Source organism: Rhynchophorus ferrugineus, unplaced genomic scaffold, assembly GCF_030347505.1.
Source record: "Rhynchophorus ferrugineus isolate W39M unplaced genomic scaffold, kcgeb_rfMv2 rfM9, whole genome shotgun sequence".
Lineage (NCBI taxonomy): Eukaryota > Metazoa > Arthropoda > Insecta > Coleoptera > Curculionidae > Rhynchophorus > Rhynchophorus ferrugineus.
This window is the reverse complement of record NW_027472588.1, coordinates 943,127-958,750: the sequence shown is the minus strand read 5'-3', so window position 1 is coordinate 958,750 and position 15,624 is coordinate 943,127. Positions and strand designations below refer to the sequence as shown.

The following is a 15,624-nucleotide window of genomic DNA, read 5'->3' as shown; positions in this document are numbered from 1 at the left end:
ATAACGGCCCGTACCGGAGCTATAGTTCGGATTGATGCTCGTTTAGTTTAATAGCGCGTTCAATGTTCAATTGTTTCCGTCAAGGACAAAATGTTTTATGTTTATCGCTACCAGCGTTTCGTTAATGAATTGGAGACGCGTGTAAAGTAATTGGTCGTATGCATTTCGAATATATTTAGGAACAATTACGTCTGCACAAATGCCAAATATTCCCAATGCGTAATAAGTTTCATACATGGTTTGCTTCACTACATAGTATAAAACAAAGTCGCCTTTTCTGTCCCTATATCCCTATGTGCGCTTAAATCTTTAAAACTACGCAACGGATTTTGATGCGGTTTTTTTCAATAGATAGAGTGATTCAAGAGGAAGGTTTATATGTATAATACATGCATAATATACTGAGGCAACATTGCTAATTTTAGAGGTTTCTAACGTGATGTCGTAAATTAACCTATTTTTTTAGGCTTATTTAGCAATTAGCAAAAACGCTGCCTAACCCTACGAGTTAGATCAAATTAATGTACTACAGTATTGTACACCATAAAAAGGTCTACAAAAAAGTCCGCGATGGTATATGTTTATCTTTTAGGGATAACCCACATTAACCATTTTTATTGTTTACTTTTTACGTGAGAAAATGGCTTATTTACGAAGCTATTTTAAGCAATACGGCATTAATCCTTATCGAATTAAGAACCTTAAATACAGTGTGCAATTACTCTAGATCAATATGGTTCCTTACAGCATGTAAATTAAACAAATATTTTCGGAGATATTACAAATTTAAAATTTGCGTTTAAAAATGTGTAATGTAATAAAAATTATATGAATTTAGATAATCCAAAGATAGCAGGAAATCCTCATAGTAAGTATAGGGGAAGAGGAATTGTTTTACTCCAAATTTAATGCGTGCAGGCCAAGGGCAGTAATGAATGAACCAAAAATACTGGATCGATTTTAATCATGTTTTCATTGAGTGACATAGGCATTAATATTTTATGCCGGTGCAAAGTCGGAGCGGGCCGCTATGTTTTTATATACAACGTTCATATTTTTTCTGTAGTGTATTTAATTTAGTATCAGCATTGCACCTGTGCGAAGCCGGGGCGGGTCGCTAGTCTAGAATAAAATTTAGATTATAAGTTTTTACAGCAGATACTTACTGAAGTGATTTTCTACATGTCAAGATAGTTATATTATATAACTGAAATCATATATTAATACTTATTTCCCACGGACAGATTCTTGAAGTTCTAAGAGATTAAAAAAACAATCTGCAAAAAGAACACTGTCCTGTTAATGAGTAAATTCCCATCCAAATAGTTCTAAATGTGGTTATCATTAGACTAGACCGAAGTAAATGAACAGGTTCATTTAACTCAACGTATCAATTACCAAAATAAATACATTCCTTCTTTAGTAATGGTGATGAAATAATGATTTCAAATAAACCGTTTAAGCGGGTACTCACCTGAGTTCTTTCTCTGGTGTCCTTGATGGCCTTGATCATATGCAGCCCCATCTCCACGCAGCAGTGAGCGTGATCTGAGCGAGGAATCGGCAAGCCCGAGACGCAATAGTAACAATCCCCGAGAAGTTTAATCCTGAGGCAGTGGTTCTCCTGAAAACACGGAATTAATTTACACGAAACTAGTCGGGACCTTCGACGGGCTTACTGCGGCTAGTTTATCGAACCTGGCGAAGAGCTCGTTGAGGATCTTCACCAGTTCTTGGGCTGTGCATTTGGTAGCCAGAACTGTAACATTAAATTGGCGTGAGTAGGGTTTGGATGGTAATGGTGGCGAAAATAAGACCAACCAGTGAATCCCTTGATGTCAGCAAATAAAATGCTGACATTCTCGTATCTATGGATGTAGATCTTGTGAAACTGGTGAGGCTGGAAATGGCCGCCCCGTTCTTCCTTTTCGATGTCGCGTATCATTTCTTTGGCAACAAAATCGGGCAGTACTGAAGAGATAAATCGCGGTATAAAATATTGTTTAGTATTGTTTGATATACTGACTTAAAATAAAAGATCTTCGCTAACAAGCTGATATAACATATATACGGTTTTATCATGTTATTCAGAGTCCGTGAATATTTTTAAAAGATAATTACATTGTTGAAGAAAAAAAAACAACTTTGCTTGATTATTTCAATAAAATATCTTGCAAAAATAGTCTCTTTTATAGGCACGTTTATATTGGTGAAATTAAACATCGTACATTATAATCAGGGTTCGTAGTAATATGACTAAATGAATAACCCATCTTAAAAAGAATAGGAAGATAGTTCCGACAGATGTGGTGTCTAAGGCAGCGAGCCCTCTTCAAGGACAGCACAATAAACGTCTTTAACATCCACCGCCATCTTACCGGATAAAAGCAACTTTTCCTGTTTATCGTTCTCCACCTGCGTGCGGAACCTCATCTCCATCGACCTGTGCGTCTCCAAAAAGGCCTTCCTTTGACTACGGTCCGTTAAATATTTCGTGTACATACCAGCAAAATTTACGCAAGTGTAGAGGATGATGTTGGCCGCTATACGTTTGATCTTGCAGGAGTCGTCTTCGTACAACTGAAACAATGTTTTTTTTCTTATATCTATATATAGGGTGGGCGCACCAGCAACAAACAGTATAACATATATTTTGAATCAGAGTTTGATTATTACAGGATTGTCCTTTCAAAATTGTATTCTACTGAGTTCGACCGCATACAATAATATCGATATTTTGATATGTACTGAAAAGCCACTACTGGCTTTTTCACTATAGATGTCGCTAAGGTTAAGTATGTAATGTAATGTTAACAAACAATTAATTTAAACCATTTATTAATCCAAAAACGTCCAGAATAGATCCGAAAACACGGTAAAGTGATATTACAATACGATAACGCGCCGTCTTATAAACAAAACCGATCAAGAGAGCGTTTAAAGCACTTGGATGGGTTATATTATTATCGCACCCGCCGTACTCTCCGGACCTTGCCTCGTCCGACTATCAACTTTTCGCATCAATCGGATACACGCTTACAGAGCAGATGGTTTTCAGGTACACCTGCAGGATATTTTAAAAAATATCAATACAATATGGGGCAAAAGTCCCGCTACCGGGATATATATATATATATATATATATATACATGTTCTTTTATATCCCTTTTTATGTAACGAAAGAATAAGTATTATTAACTATCATATGCTAATAAAACCTATTTAATATCATGTACCGTAAGGTACTGTTTTCTCTCATTAAATCACGGCTATCTTGATTCTAACATCTAGACCAATTTCCTCGGCACCGTTTCGTTCCTCGCTCTTAATTTCCACCTGGTTTCCCCATCTTTCATATGTTCCCTTTATCTCGCGCTGGCTTTGTACTTTTTGTATTCCCATCGACGCGATATATATATTTTTTTTTGATCATATAAATATCTAAAAACTCCTCCCCCTTCCAGGAACTCAATTTGTACGAAATCGACTACCACCCGATGTCAAGCACCGGAGGAAATCGACGTAAACAAAAGAATAAATCAGATCGAATCGGAGTCATCGGGTTTAAGGTGAATTGGGTGTGTGTGTGTGTGTATTTTATTTTTGATTGTTTTTTTGACGTTACCGGCGTTAGTGTGCATGTATTCGTGTGGGTGAATCACTTGATTTATGGTTAGACGTCTCACGAGAGATTGTAGAATATGTATTGGATGTTGTGAAAAGAAAATCACGTTTAAATACAAAAAAATGAATTTCAGTGTTGACTACTTCTTCCAAATTGAACTACTGAGTGACCCAAAAAAAGAAGATAAAGAGAGAACGAAATTATAATCGTATGGAGAAAAGTCTAGACTATAAGGTGGATGGTAGATGCTATATTGCAATAAGGTTTTGGTTGATCACATTTTTTTGAATTTTAAATATACGTTTGAAAGGGTCTGACCTCTGACCTTCAACATATGGATGCACAAGAAGAAAAAAATAACTTGAGATGTGCAATTTATTGTATAGCATTTAAGTGTTATTACACATTACATCTTAGACCAATTTCTGGTGTGTTCTTGAACGAGAATTATCGAGAAAATATTTCATTTAAGTGTCAATTTTCGTTACTATTTCTTAAATATACCGAAGGAAAAAAGCTACTCTACTAATTTATTTAAAGGTATCTTGAAGGACTTACTTACGTAATAAACTTACCTCGTAATTACCAAAGTAGTAGACTCGCACGCAGACCAGTATCACGTGGCTGATGGCGGATATGCATCCAGCCATGATGCACCAACGCAGAGGCAGGGGCAGCATGGCGTAGGAGACGAACACAATGAACAGAACGTACCAGACCAGGTTCTCTTTTAGTCCAAAACCGATTCCTTCACTTCGCACACCTAACGACAAAGAAGAATGATTCAAATATACAGATTCTTCTTCATTAATGTTCTTCGTACGTTAAATAATTCCAATGGCAGTGATAATTATGTTAATATCTAACTATTTTCATAGAGCTACAATGGGAGTACTATGAACAACTGTGACTCTAATAGTTTATTATAAATTTAAAATTAATTTCTTTAGCAATAGGTAACCTGGTAGTAGTAGTAGTAGTAGTAGTAAAGTAATAGTAGAAAGAAAATATTAATTACTGTACTGTTCCATTTTAAAGGACAACATTGTTCATATAAAGGTCATATCGATTACGACGTGACGTCGAAAGATTTGAAACATAAGAGATGATTTCGCAAATTTTATCGCAAATATCTCTCATATACTTTGTCCCTCTCTCATATTCTCTCTCCCTTTCTCATATTTTCTCTTTCTCTTTTTCATTTTCTCTCTTTCGCATATACTTTCTCCCCCCCCCCCTCTCTCACTCTTTCTCTTTCTTTCTCCCTCTGTCTCTCTCTATCTATTTATCATCTCTCTCTTTCTCTCATATTTACTCTCTCTCATGTTCTCTGTCTCATAGTCTTTCCCCAACCCCCAGCCTTATTTAACCTCTTTATTTCAGATATGCCGAGAACAGAGCATACTGACGTTGCCTTTTACGCTGACGACACTGCTTTCTTCACGGCCGCCAGGTTCGAAGTTACAATTCATGAACGTTTACAGAAGCAGCTCGATCATGCGGTCAAGTGGTTCAAATTCTGGAGGTTGCAAATCAACCCCCTGAAAACCCAGGCCATCATTTTCCACAAGAAGCGTTACGCACTGCGCGTCTCGCAACTTAAGATCGGCACCGCAATAATTCCATGGCTGGATAACGTCACGTACCTAGGTCTTCACTTCGACCGGCGGTTCGGTTGGCATTCCCAAATCCAGAAAGCAATCCAAAAAGGTTCGGGGATAGCAAACCTGCTATCTTCTCTGATCTGCCCTTCTAGCAGACTTCCCATCTCCATCAAATGCTTATTTTACAAGATGTTAATTCGGTCCGTTCTTCTCTACGGATCTAATGTCTACTTCAAGTTTGTTACACCCAACCAGGTCAAACGGCTTCAAGTTTTCCAAAATAAGCTCCTCAGGAGAATATTAAACGCTCCATGGTTTGTCAGAAATAATCGAATTCATAGGGAAACTGACACTCCAGAAATCAAGCACTTCATATCTCAATCATTCCACAAACAACAACTCAGCTCAAGTTCTTCTGAAAACGTGCTTGTTCGCGAGCTGGTCGACATGCTGGGAGCTTAGCACCGCGTCACCGCTAAGCTCTCCCCCTTTTCCAGGCTGAAACGACCTCATCCGTCGCTACAGTCATAACTTTTGCCCCCATACAACAGTACCCAGTTGTGTGTTAACTCAGGTTCGCGAATCAATAGAATCGCCGGGCCCTCGTGCCCAATAACGGCTGCCCGATCAGCGGGTGCCATATCCCCAAAAGTCTTTCCCCAGCTTTCGGCTTTCTTTCTCACTCTATCTCTATTTTTTCTATTTTTTCGCCGTCTTTCATTTTACCTTTCTCTCTCCTTCTTGCTATCTCTTCCTGCCTTTCGCTCTCTCTCTGGATGTATGTATATGATGTAATATACACGTATTATATACGATGGGAACTCGGTCCATTATATTTTTTACTATTAATTCATGTGGAGCACCCATAACAAGTCTCTTGGATACGGAGATATATTTTAAATGTAACCGATTATGTAATAGAATTAAAAGAAAACGTATGTATAACACTAATTCTATTTATTCCTGAATAGGCTTCAATTATTGCTTAAAAATACAATCAACCTACTTGAATCATTTAGACAATTTATAACATGGAACCTTCACCATATTGACATTATATTTGTTTTATGTTATTTTAAATATACGTAATTAGCATTTATTTTTCTTTACAGCACTGTCAATGTAACCCAATCCAAGCCATAAGAACGAACGGTTCGTTCTAGATGATTGTATCAAGCAACAATACGTAAAATGGTGTGTATAAAATATGTATAAACAATTTTGGCGAACGCGCCGCATGTTGACGTCCCCATTAAACGATTCATTATCAATTCGGCGGAAATAATCCTGGAAATCCACATCTCGACGAGAGGAAGGCACCGCTGGCTCAATTAAAACGTCGCTAACGTTCGTAAGTTTCGGTTTTCGTTGTTAAAATTAACCGGTTGAAGTTTCAAAGGATCCGAAGTTTCGTTCGAGACGGCTAAATGGGCCTTTGAAATAGCTGGAAAGTTGTTAACAAGGGCCCGAGACCAGGTTTTCGATATAATTGCCCAAACTTCATAATTATTTAGACACCGTTGGATGCAGTTGTCGGATTTCGGGGTTTCACGATGTTATGTCGATATGGCGAAGGCGAATGCCTATTTATTTGAACGAGTGTAGCACGCTAAGATAATATTTAGTTAATTTGATACATAGGCCTTAAACATCTTTTACATTTTAATATAAACTGTTTATTTTAATCTTACATTATGCTGATAAAATGGCGAAGGATTTTTTATTAAATCACTTATTCAATAAAAAGACATATATAATAGTTCATACATTCAGTATCAGCTATTTAAGTGCGAAATTAAGTAAATATCCAAGCTTTACCAGTGATTGTTATCATAATTTTTTCAAAATCTAATTTACGAACTAAAATATGTTAAACGAATTTCTGGATAAATTTAAATTTAATGATTCTTCTCCGAAATTGAAAAAATATTTTTCTGGAAGTTTTAAGGAAGACGGTGTTTTTTTAGGCTGTTTCTTATTTAAGTTAATGTACATAATGTTGACATATATTTCAGTGTTTTACGAATAAATAAGATTAAGGAGGACATTTCAATTTAGGTAAATATTGTTAAGCTTTATTTCCTTATTCTTTGTTCTTTCTCATTGCCTGACTTATTTTATTTTATTTGAATTTAATTCCCTCTATTGTATTATATATAGAAATATCAATACAAATCAAACTTCTTCATATCATATCAATATTTTAAAGTAAATTTGTTTTAAATACTAATACTATAATAAAAACAGAATTTCAATAAGGCTTACCATAGCTGATACATTGACTTAATAATCAAAGCTATGAAAAAAGTATAAAACCTTGCTTTAGCAATACATTTATAATCCTCACAGCCCAATTTCAATTTTTCAATATTTTGTTGATATGGCGAAGGTGCTTTTTCTGCATAATTTTTCCTATGTATTTCATAGCTGATTGGAATATGTATATTACAAATAAAAGGTACATGATTAAAGTACTTTATATTAATGGCAGAAACATTTTAAATATAATATTAATAGTTTCAATATTTCTATATTATGAAGAAATGGCGAAGGCATAAACTATTATTAATTTTATATAAATAGATTTATACTTTATATAAAAGATATGTGACGGATATATTATATATATGTAATAAAAACATTTATATTTAATATTAAGAGGTCATTTTTTGTTTTCGATATTTTCTGGATATGGCGAAGGTGACTTATGTTATTAATTTTTCTTATCTAGTAGTTTATATATTGTAAACTGCATACCGGAAATAAAATATATATATACTTAAAATACTATATTCTTGGTATCAACATTTTTATTTAAAATTAATAGTTAATTATATACTTTTTATATTCTAAAAATATGGCGAAGGTGATTTAGTTCTTAATTTTTCTTTGTTTCCTTCTTTACTTAATATAGTATATTATATATTTGTTACAAAAATCGTTACTATTAATATTTACTTGTCCAGTAGCTTCTGAATATTAAAATGTGCATCTCAAAGGAAATATAACCAGTTAAAATATTATATATTCTTCTAAAAATATTTTATATATAAAATTATATTTATTTCATCGGTCTAGTACTTTCATCGATGTTTCGGCGGTGCATTATGTTGTTACTTATTTACTTAAGTACTTGTTGATATAAAAGCGTAGACAGTAAAACGATATTTACTAGCAATGAAATTATGGCCAAGTTAAAAAACTACTTTCTAGTCGGCCTAGAATCATCGATATAAAACTCACGACAAAACCATAAAAGTTGAAGGTCTACGGGGACCCATTACCGAAACCGAGACCATCTCTCCAGGGGTCACCTTCCAGTAACCTCGCATAATTCTCAGCCTACAAGATACCGCGTCGGATAAAAGTTTCGGCGATTTTAGTTTCTGATTACCTGGTTCATTAAGGAGCCAGAAATAATCCTGCGACCCCTGAGGCGGGCGTACGCGTCCGTCGAACGTGGCCGACGCGTCTGGTGGCGCTTGGGGGCGAATTGGGAGGACCCCCCCTCCTTGTCGCCGGTTGAGCTATGCCGAGCACGACTTGGACTTCTGGCTTTGCCACGGCGTAAATCCGATTTTCAGCGGGTGGAAAAAATCGCCCCCTTCCTAAAGCGGCTCTGTGGATTGATTTTTAAACGTTCGCTGACGAACTGGAGATAAAACAAAGTTCTGGGGGAGAGAAGATAGCGGGTGAGGTCGAGCGCTTGGATCAACCGGTAATTTCGTGATATGTTTTTTTAAATATTACCGAACGGTATCAAACCATTTATAGAAATACCAGATTTCCAGTTTGGATTTCGAAAGCACCACGTGACGACCGACCAAATGCACAGAGTAACAACGGTTGTTGAAGTGGCATTCGAAGAAAATAAATAACAAAATGAGCAAATTGCTACCGCGGGATTACTGTTGACTGCTAGAATCATACCTTTTCGAAAGGAAACTTAAAGTTTCACATTCTCAAAACTCAAACCTATTTCGGCTGGAATTTCGCCAGGGCAGTGCCTTGGGATCACTTTCGTATCTGCTCTATACTGCTAATATCCCAACAACAAAAAGAACAGTACTTGGATCATTTGCCGACGACACATTATGGCAAAAGGTATATCTCTACCTAAGACTGTAGAAAAAGTACTAGTGGTAGTCAACAAGATCTACAACTGCACTATAGATTGGAAAATACAGCTTAATAGCTCCTAATCTGCCCATGTTAATTTTGCCTTGATGCCAAATGACAAAAACCTAATTATATCACTTGAGGAAGGCCTGCTTCCACAAGCAAAATCAGCTAAATACCTCAGCGTATATCTCAATAGCAGGTTAAATTAGAAACATCATGTTAAACAAAAAACACAACAGATTAGTCTCAAAGTCAAGCAACTCTCAATCAGTCAATTACTCAATCATAAAGCCAATTTGGACCTATGGTATGCAAATATGCGGTTGAACTCTAAAACATCAAATCAACTAGTAATTCAACTCACCCAAAACAAAGTTCTACGATTAATTACCAATTCTTATCGCTACGTAACCAACGAAGAGCTGCAACGATGACCTCGAAATCAAATAGATATTCGAAGTGATCCAAGATTTCGCATAAAAATATGAAATAAGGTTTCTAAACCACAGCAACGTGGAAGGAATGCAGCTACCGAACAACACGCAAGAAATCAGAAGATTGAAGGGAAGCAACGTAGGGTACACAGAAAAGTCTCAATATCTTTGGCAAAAAACTCATAATATCGACACAAAATATGGAAAGTAGTTATGTAACGATAGATCGAATAAACGATAATTATCGATATCAATATTTATCAATATCGACCAAAAATGAAATATCGATACGATATATAAAAAGTAGTGATGTAACGATATATCGGCGACCAAAATATCGATACGAAATTTCGAATGTGTGATATATCGACATTCTATCTATTTAAATGTGTAATGTTCGATTTTATATTTTTGATAGTTAGATAGTTGTTGGCTAAAGCATGACAGTATTCAATATTCTTAGGAAAATTTCCAAATTTATTAATATCAATTTATATAAATTATGATGGAAGTCGAATACTCACTTTGGACAGTAAGTAGCATCCACGTACAGGCCGCAGCCCAGTGAAGATAGTTGTTGGCGAAACACCTCCACCATCCCAGGACGCAGACAGCTATGTTGATGGAGATACAGCAAACTGACCAGATAATCTCGTCGGTGTAGTGATACAAGTTCACCTGTTTCTCATTACTGGCCCAAACTATAATGAGCGCCACCTAGGAAATATCATCTTTATAATGTCAAAGTAAATTTATTTTGATGTCATTTATTTGATATTGCTTGTAATAATAATGGGCTTTTCTCTGCGAATTTACGTTTTTGAGACAAGAAATTCAGTTCATGTTGACGAAATTCTATGAATTGATGAATCAATTCAGATTTTCATGATATTGTCATAAAAAGGTATCGATAATTATTCAACAAAATACAAAAATGTCACTTTTTTATTTCCTCTTATTTTTATCTATAAAATTTCTTCAATGTTATAGCTGTTATGCTCAGATGTTATGGTATATTTTATTGTTCTCTGTGAAATGACCAACAGTAAGCTCTTATCATATTGATCTACCATCGTTCCAGATATTTTTTCTCCATATTACTTATGTTATAATGAAACTTTTTCCTTTGCTTTTCACTTAAATCACTTAAGGATTACTGGAGACTTGGTTATTGTGGTATGGTCCGATCAATCATCGTTTACATGATTTTCTACAATCGACGAGGTTTTTGTATGAAGAACTCCAAAAGAATCTTACCATCCAAACCGTTACAAACTGGCTACACTCAGGCATAGAGGAATTTTCGTTATGATTTGGGAGAAATATCTCGGTATTCAGCTGATTATCTCAATTATATTACTGGTCGGATTACCGTGAATGAATATCTCGATATCGTCAATGATGAAGTCTACCACTACATATTGATAATAGGCTTATAAACACAGTCAAAATAGTTCAATCTTGGTTTAGAGACCATCAGAATAGTATCAATAATCTTCCCTGGTCAGCACAGTCGCTAGACCTTAACATAATTGTGCAAAGTTCTAGAGCAAAGAGCAGATTTCCATCTCCAACATCATAAATATATGTTGTATATTATGTGTGAATTGTTCATATTATTTTGTCTCCTGTATAAAACATAGAAAGTGTGTATATTCTCTTTGTTGACGAAGAAGCATGGATCTGTTTTTGTTTGAAATCACCACACGTCATTCAATGATAAGTATACTTTATATTCCGTAAAATTCTATGAGAAATCTAAGAAATATGTTGAAGGTAATTAGAAAATTACTAGAAATTGCGGTACAATTCCCATGACAACAACCATTTAACTGCGAAATAAACATTTTACTGACAAAATTTTCAAGCAAAGAATATAGGACAAACTTTCGGAAAAATTAAACTTAACAACTTACAATCCTTGGCAAGAGCCGCTACTGATTTACGTTGTTTAGTTTCAATATCCTTATCAATAAGTAACCAACATATTAGCCACACTGCTAAGCCTTTAGCAAATTGAAATAACCGCCTTGCAAACCTGATAATAAAATTCGAAGGACCAAGAAAAGAATACCACACGAAACCAGCCTATCGATATCGAGGAAACAAAAACAAAAGCTATACATGAACGATTTGATTGCTACGCTGAAGTTTACTTCATGAAAAAAGTTCAGATTTATTTCAATTTGTCTGGAGACGAGAATTAATGGAAAATAAACAAATTCTTCGGCATGTAACTGAGGAAAAAAACCGACGATAAACGCTGAAGAAACGCAATAGATGATAAAACGAAAGGAAACTTTGCCTTCCCCGTCCCATAGCCCTCCTCTCCCCGAATACGAAAATGCGACGAAAATGATGGAAAACTAAAGATTATTTTGTCTCCTGTATAAAACATAGAAACTTTGTAAATCCTCTTTGTTGATCAAAAAGCATGAAGACAAGTTTAAAATCCCCATACGTAAGTCAATGATGAGCAGTATACTTTATATCCTGTAAAATTCTGCAAGCAATCTTAGAAATATGTTGAAGGTGACTAGAGAATTATTAAAAATCGTAATAGAATTTCCATGACAACGACTATTTAACTCCGAAATAGACTAGAAATAGACAGATTTTCTAATAAAGAACGTAGGGCAGACTTTCGGAAAAATTAAACTTAACAACTTACAATCCTTGGCAAGAGCCGCTACTGATTTACGTTGTTTAGTTTCAATATCCTTATCAAAAAAAAAAACAACAAATTAGCTACACTGCTAAGCCTATAGCAAATTGAAATAACCGCCTCACCAACCTGATAATAAAATTCGAAGGACCAAGAAAAGAGAACCAGACGAAACCAGCCTATCGATATCGAGGAAACAAAAACAAAAGCTATACATGAACGATTTGATTGCTACGCTGAAGTTTACTTCATGAAAAAAGTTCAGATTTATTTCAATTTGTCTGGAGACGAGAATTATTGGAAAATAAACAAATTCTTCGGCATGTAACTGAGGAAAAAAACCGACGATAAACGCTGAAGAAACGCGATAGATGATAAAACGAAAGGAAACTTTGCCTTCCCCGTCCCATAGCCCTCCTCTCCCCGAATACGAAAATGCGACGAAAATGATGGAAAACTAAAGATTATTTTGTCTCCTGTATAAAACATAGAAACTTTGTAAATCCTCTTTGTTGATCAAAAAGCATGAAGACAAGTTTAAAATCCCCATACGTAAGTCAACGATGAGCAGTATACTTTATATTCTGTAAAATTCTGCAAGCAATCTTAGAAATACGTTGAAGGTGACTAGAGAATTATTAGAAATCGTAATAGAATTCCCATGACAACAACTATTTAACTCCGAAATAGACATTTTATTGACAAGATTTTCTAGTAAAGAGCGTAGGGCAGACTTTCAGAAAAATTAAACTTAACACCTTACAATCCTTGGCAAGAGCCGCTACTGATTTACGTTGTTTAGTTTCAATATCCTTATCAAAAAAAAAAACAACAAATTAGCTACACTGCTAAGCCTATAGCAAATTGAAATAACCGCCTCACCAACCTGATAATAAAATTCGAAGGACCAAGAAAAGAGAACCACACGAAACCAGCCTATCGATATCGAGGAAACAAAAACAAAAGCTATACATGAACGATTTGATTGCTATGCTGAAGTTTGCTTCATGAAAAAAGCTCAGATTTATTTCAATTTGTCTGGAGACGAGAATTAATGGAAAATAAACAAATTCTTCGGCATGTAACTGAGGAAAAAAACCGACGATAAACGCTGAAGAAACGCGATAGATGATAAAACGAAAGGAAACGTTGCCTTCCCCGTCCCTAGCCCCCCCCCCCTCACCCCGAGCCGGGAAAATAAATGCGACTAAAATGACGGAAAGCTAAAGATTAACTTTATTACTTCGAATTTCGCCTAATGGAAAAGATTTTCCATTTTTTCGTCACCCGACCGAATTAATGATTATTAGACGGGTCCCGTTCCTTCGTCTTTTTTCCGCATAGAGCGTTCGCGGGACCAATTCCTGCCGTAGATGCTCGTCGGCTACTTAATTTAACGTTATTTCCTGCGAACTTACAGGAAATTTAGCCCGAACATTCGCCCGTTCCAAGTGAAAAATCGTTTTAAAGGCCGAGTTTCCCGGCGACGCTCTGAGTATTCCAGATTATTGGAAAGAAAAATAACGAATTTTTATTTTAAAGGTGATCACGCTGAGGCAATAACACAAATTTACATGTATTTATATTAATTTCTATTTATTTTTTTGGAATGGTAAAAACTAAAATACATTAAAATACGTTAAAACAAAGCAAAAAGGTAAAGAGAAGCGTTAAAACAGTTTTGGTCCACAACGGCAAGTTATATACTTCCATTCCCGTGGGCCATATTACAGTAGCTGGTCAACTTATTAATAGTTACAGTACTCGTATTTATGTAATGTATAGTTTATTATACTCGTATTTGTTTGAATAAAAAGTGCCATTTAAAAAGAAACCAATTAATTGAAAACCCGTTTTCATTATAAAACCGACTTTTTATAGTTTCTATGATCCCAGGAGATTACCGATACAAAGAGACCCCCAACAAATGATTTGTTACAGAAATCCAATTAAACTAGAAAATAAAATAGCCGGTAAATAGTTTCAAGCCGGCTTGGTTGGCGCAGTGATAAAGGCGACAGGACGGTTCACCTACTGTTGCGATAGTCGCGGGTTTGAATCCTGCTGAGGCGTGGTCGTGAATTTATGTTTATGATTGATTAATATTTGTGATTATTCTATACAAGAGTGCAAAATATTCCGACAAGGAAAATGATCACTGTCATGCCAATAACCAGGCTGGGTAAGACCGGATGTCTTCTGAGATGATTTCTAAGTTGGTTAATCGTGAAAGAGACGTGATTTAAGACCCCACATTAAACTCTAGATCCAGTCCAAATACTAGGGGTTTATTATTGGTAAAAGGAGACTGTAAAATATATATACAAAAAAACAGTAAATACTCGGTTGGTTGTTCTAGTACTTCCTTTTTTTTTTCTTAATTAGGTCCTTCTTTACTTTACTTAAATATATGTGCTTAGCATATTATATATTTGTTGCAAAGACATTTATTATTACAGAAATACCATTAAACTAGAAAATTAAATAACCGCAATTTGACCACCCACGGTTACGTAGGTACACCTGAAAGAAATCTACAAGAACATGGAGTTTGTTCTTGGTAAATTAAAATATGAAGATCATGGTTGTAGTTGTGCGATAATTTAAGAATGTTGTGCATGTTGCTCAGACAATAAGCTGGTGTTACCAAACTCCCCTGCTTTTGTGTCTATGGCTTGGCAGAAATTCAGTAAATCCCTGGGCCAAAGTGAGTTGGCCGCCAATAGAGGTTAAAATTGGTGAAAAGAACTTCCTCCAAGAAATATTGATACCTCCACAGAAAGTTCTTTTACCATCGTTGCAGATAAAAGTAGTAAAAGATAGAGATTGCTTCAAATATATAGTTTCAAAGTTTCCAGACCTGTCAGAAGAAGCAAAGGTGATGGAAGGTGTTTTCATCAGACCAGACATTAGACGGCTTATGCTTATGTTTTTAATCGCAGAAAGATCAGAAAATTGCAAATTTTCACGACTATATTACATGGAAGAAGTGACAAAATATTTTACCTCTTGGATAAAGATAAAATTCCCAAAATACATGCATTTTGGGATAAAATAAACGAAAATCCAGGTTAAATTTATTTAGTACTTATAGTTTTTAAGATACTTGACATAAACAGAAATACACTAATTTTTTGAACATACAATTTTCATGGAAAAACAAAAACACCAGCA

At 35.3% G+C, this 15,624-nt stretch overlaps 1 protein-coding gene and 1 long non-coding RNA gene across 4 annotated transcripts in view; one reads left to right on the top strand and one right to left on the bottom strand.

The window, feature by feature from the left end:
• Positions 1 to 15,624, bottom strand: part of LOC143202419 (adenylyl cyclase 78C) — a 128,032-nt gene that overhangs the window by 80,436 nt on the left and 31,972 nt on the right. Inside the window, exons 6-11 of the mRNA XM_076413952.1 lie at positions 10,310 to 10,502; positions 4,201 to 4,388; positions 2,379 to 2,580; positions 1,822 to 1,971; positions 1,680 to 1,759; positions 1,475 to 1,624 (exon numbers count right to left, since the gene is read on the bottom strand). Of these exons, the coding sequence (XP_076270067.1) occupies positions 1,475 to 1,624; positions 1,680 to 1,759; positions 1,822 to 1,971; positions 2,379 to 2,580; positions 4,201 to 4,388; positions 10,310 to 10,502 (963 nt within the window). The remainder of the gene's footprint in view (positions 1 to 1,474; positions 1,625 to 1,679; positions 1,760 to 1,821; positions 1,972 to 2,378; positions 2,581 to 4,200; positions 4,389 to 10,309; positions 10,503 to 15,624) is intronic.
• LOC143202455 (uncharacterized) overlaps positions 1 to 15,624 on the top strand; it is a 110,844-nt gene that overhangs the window by 65,908 nt on the left and 29,312 nt on the right. For 2 of the 3 annotated variants that reach the window (XR_013007165.1, XR_013007166.1), the window contains exon 2: positions 6,342 to 6,423. This is a non-coding gene — a long non-coding RNA (uncharacterized LOC143202455). Of the gene's footprint in view, positions 1 to 3,464; positions 3,570 to 6,341; positions 6,424 to 15,624 lie in introns of all 3 variants that reach the window. The other variant, XR_013007164.1, reaches the window with a different exon arrangement.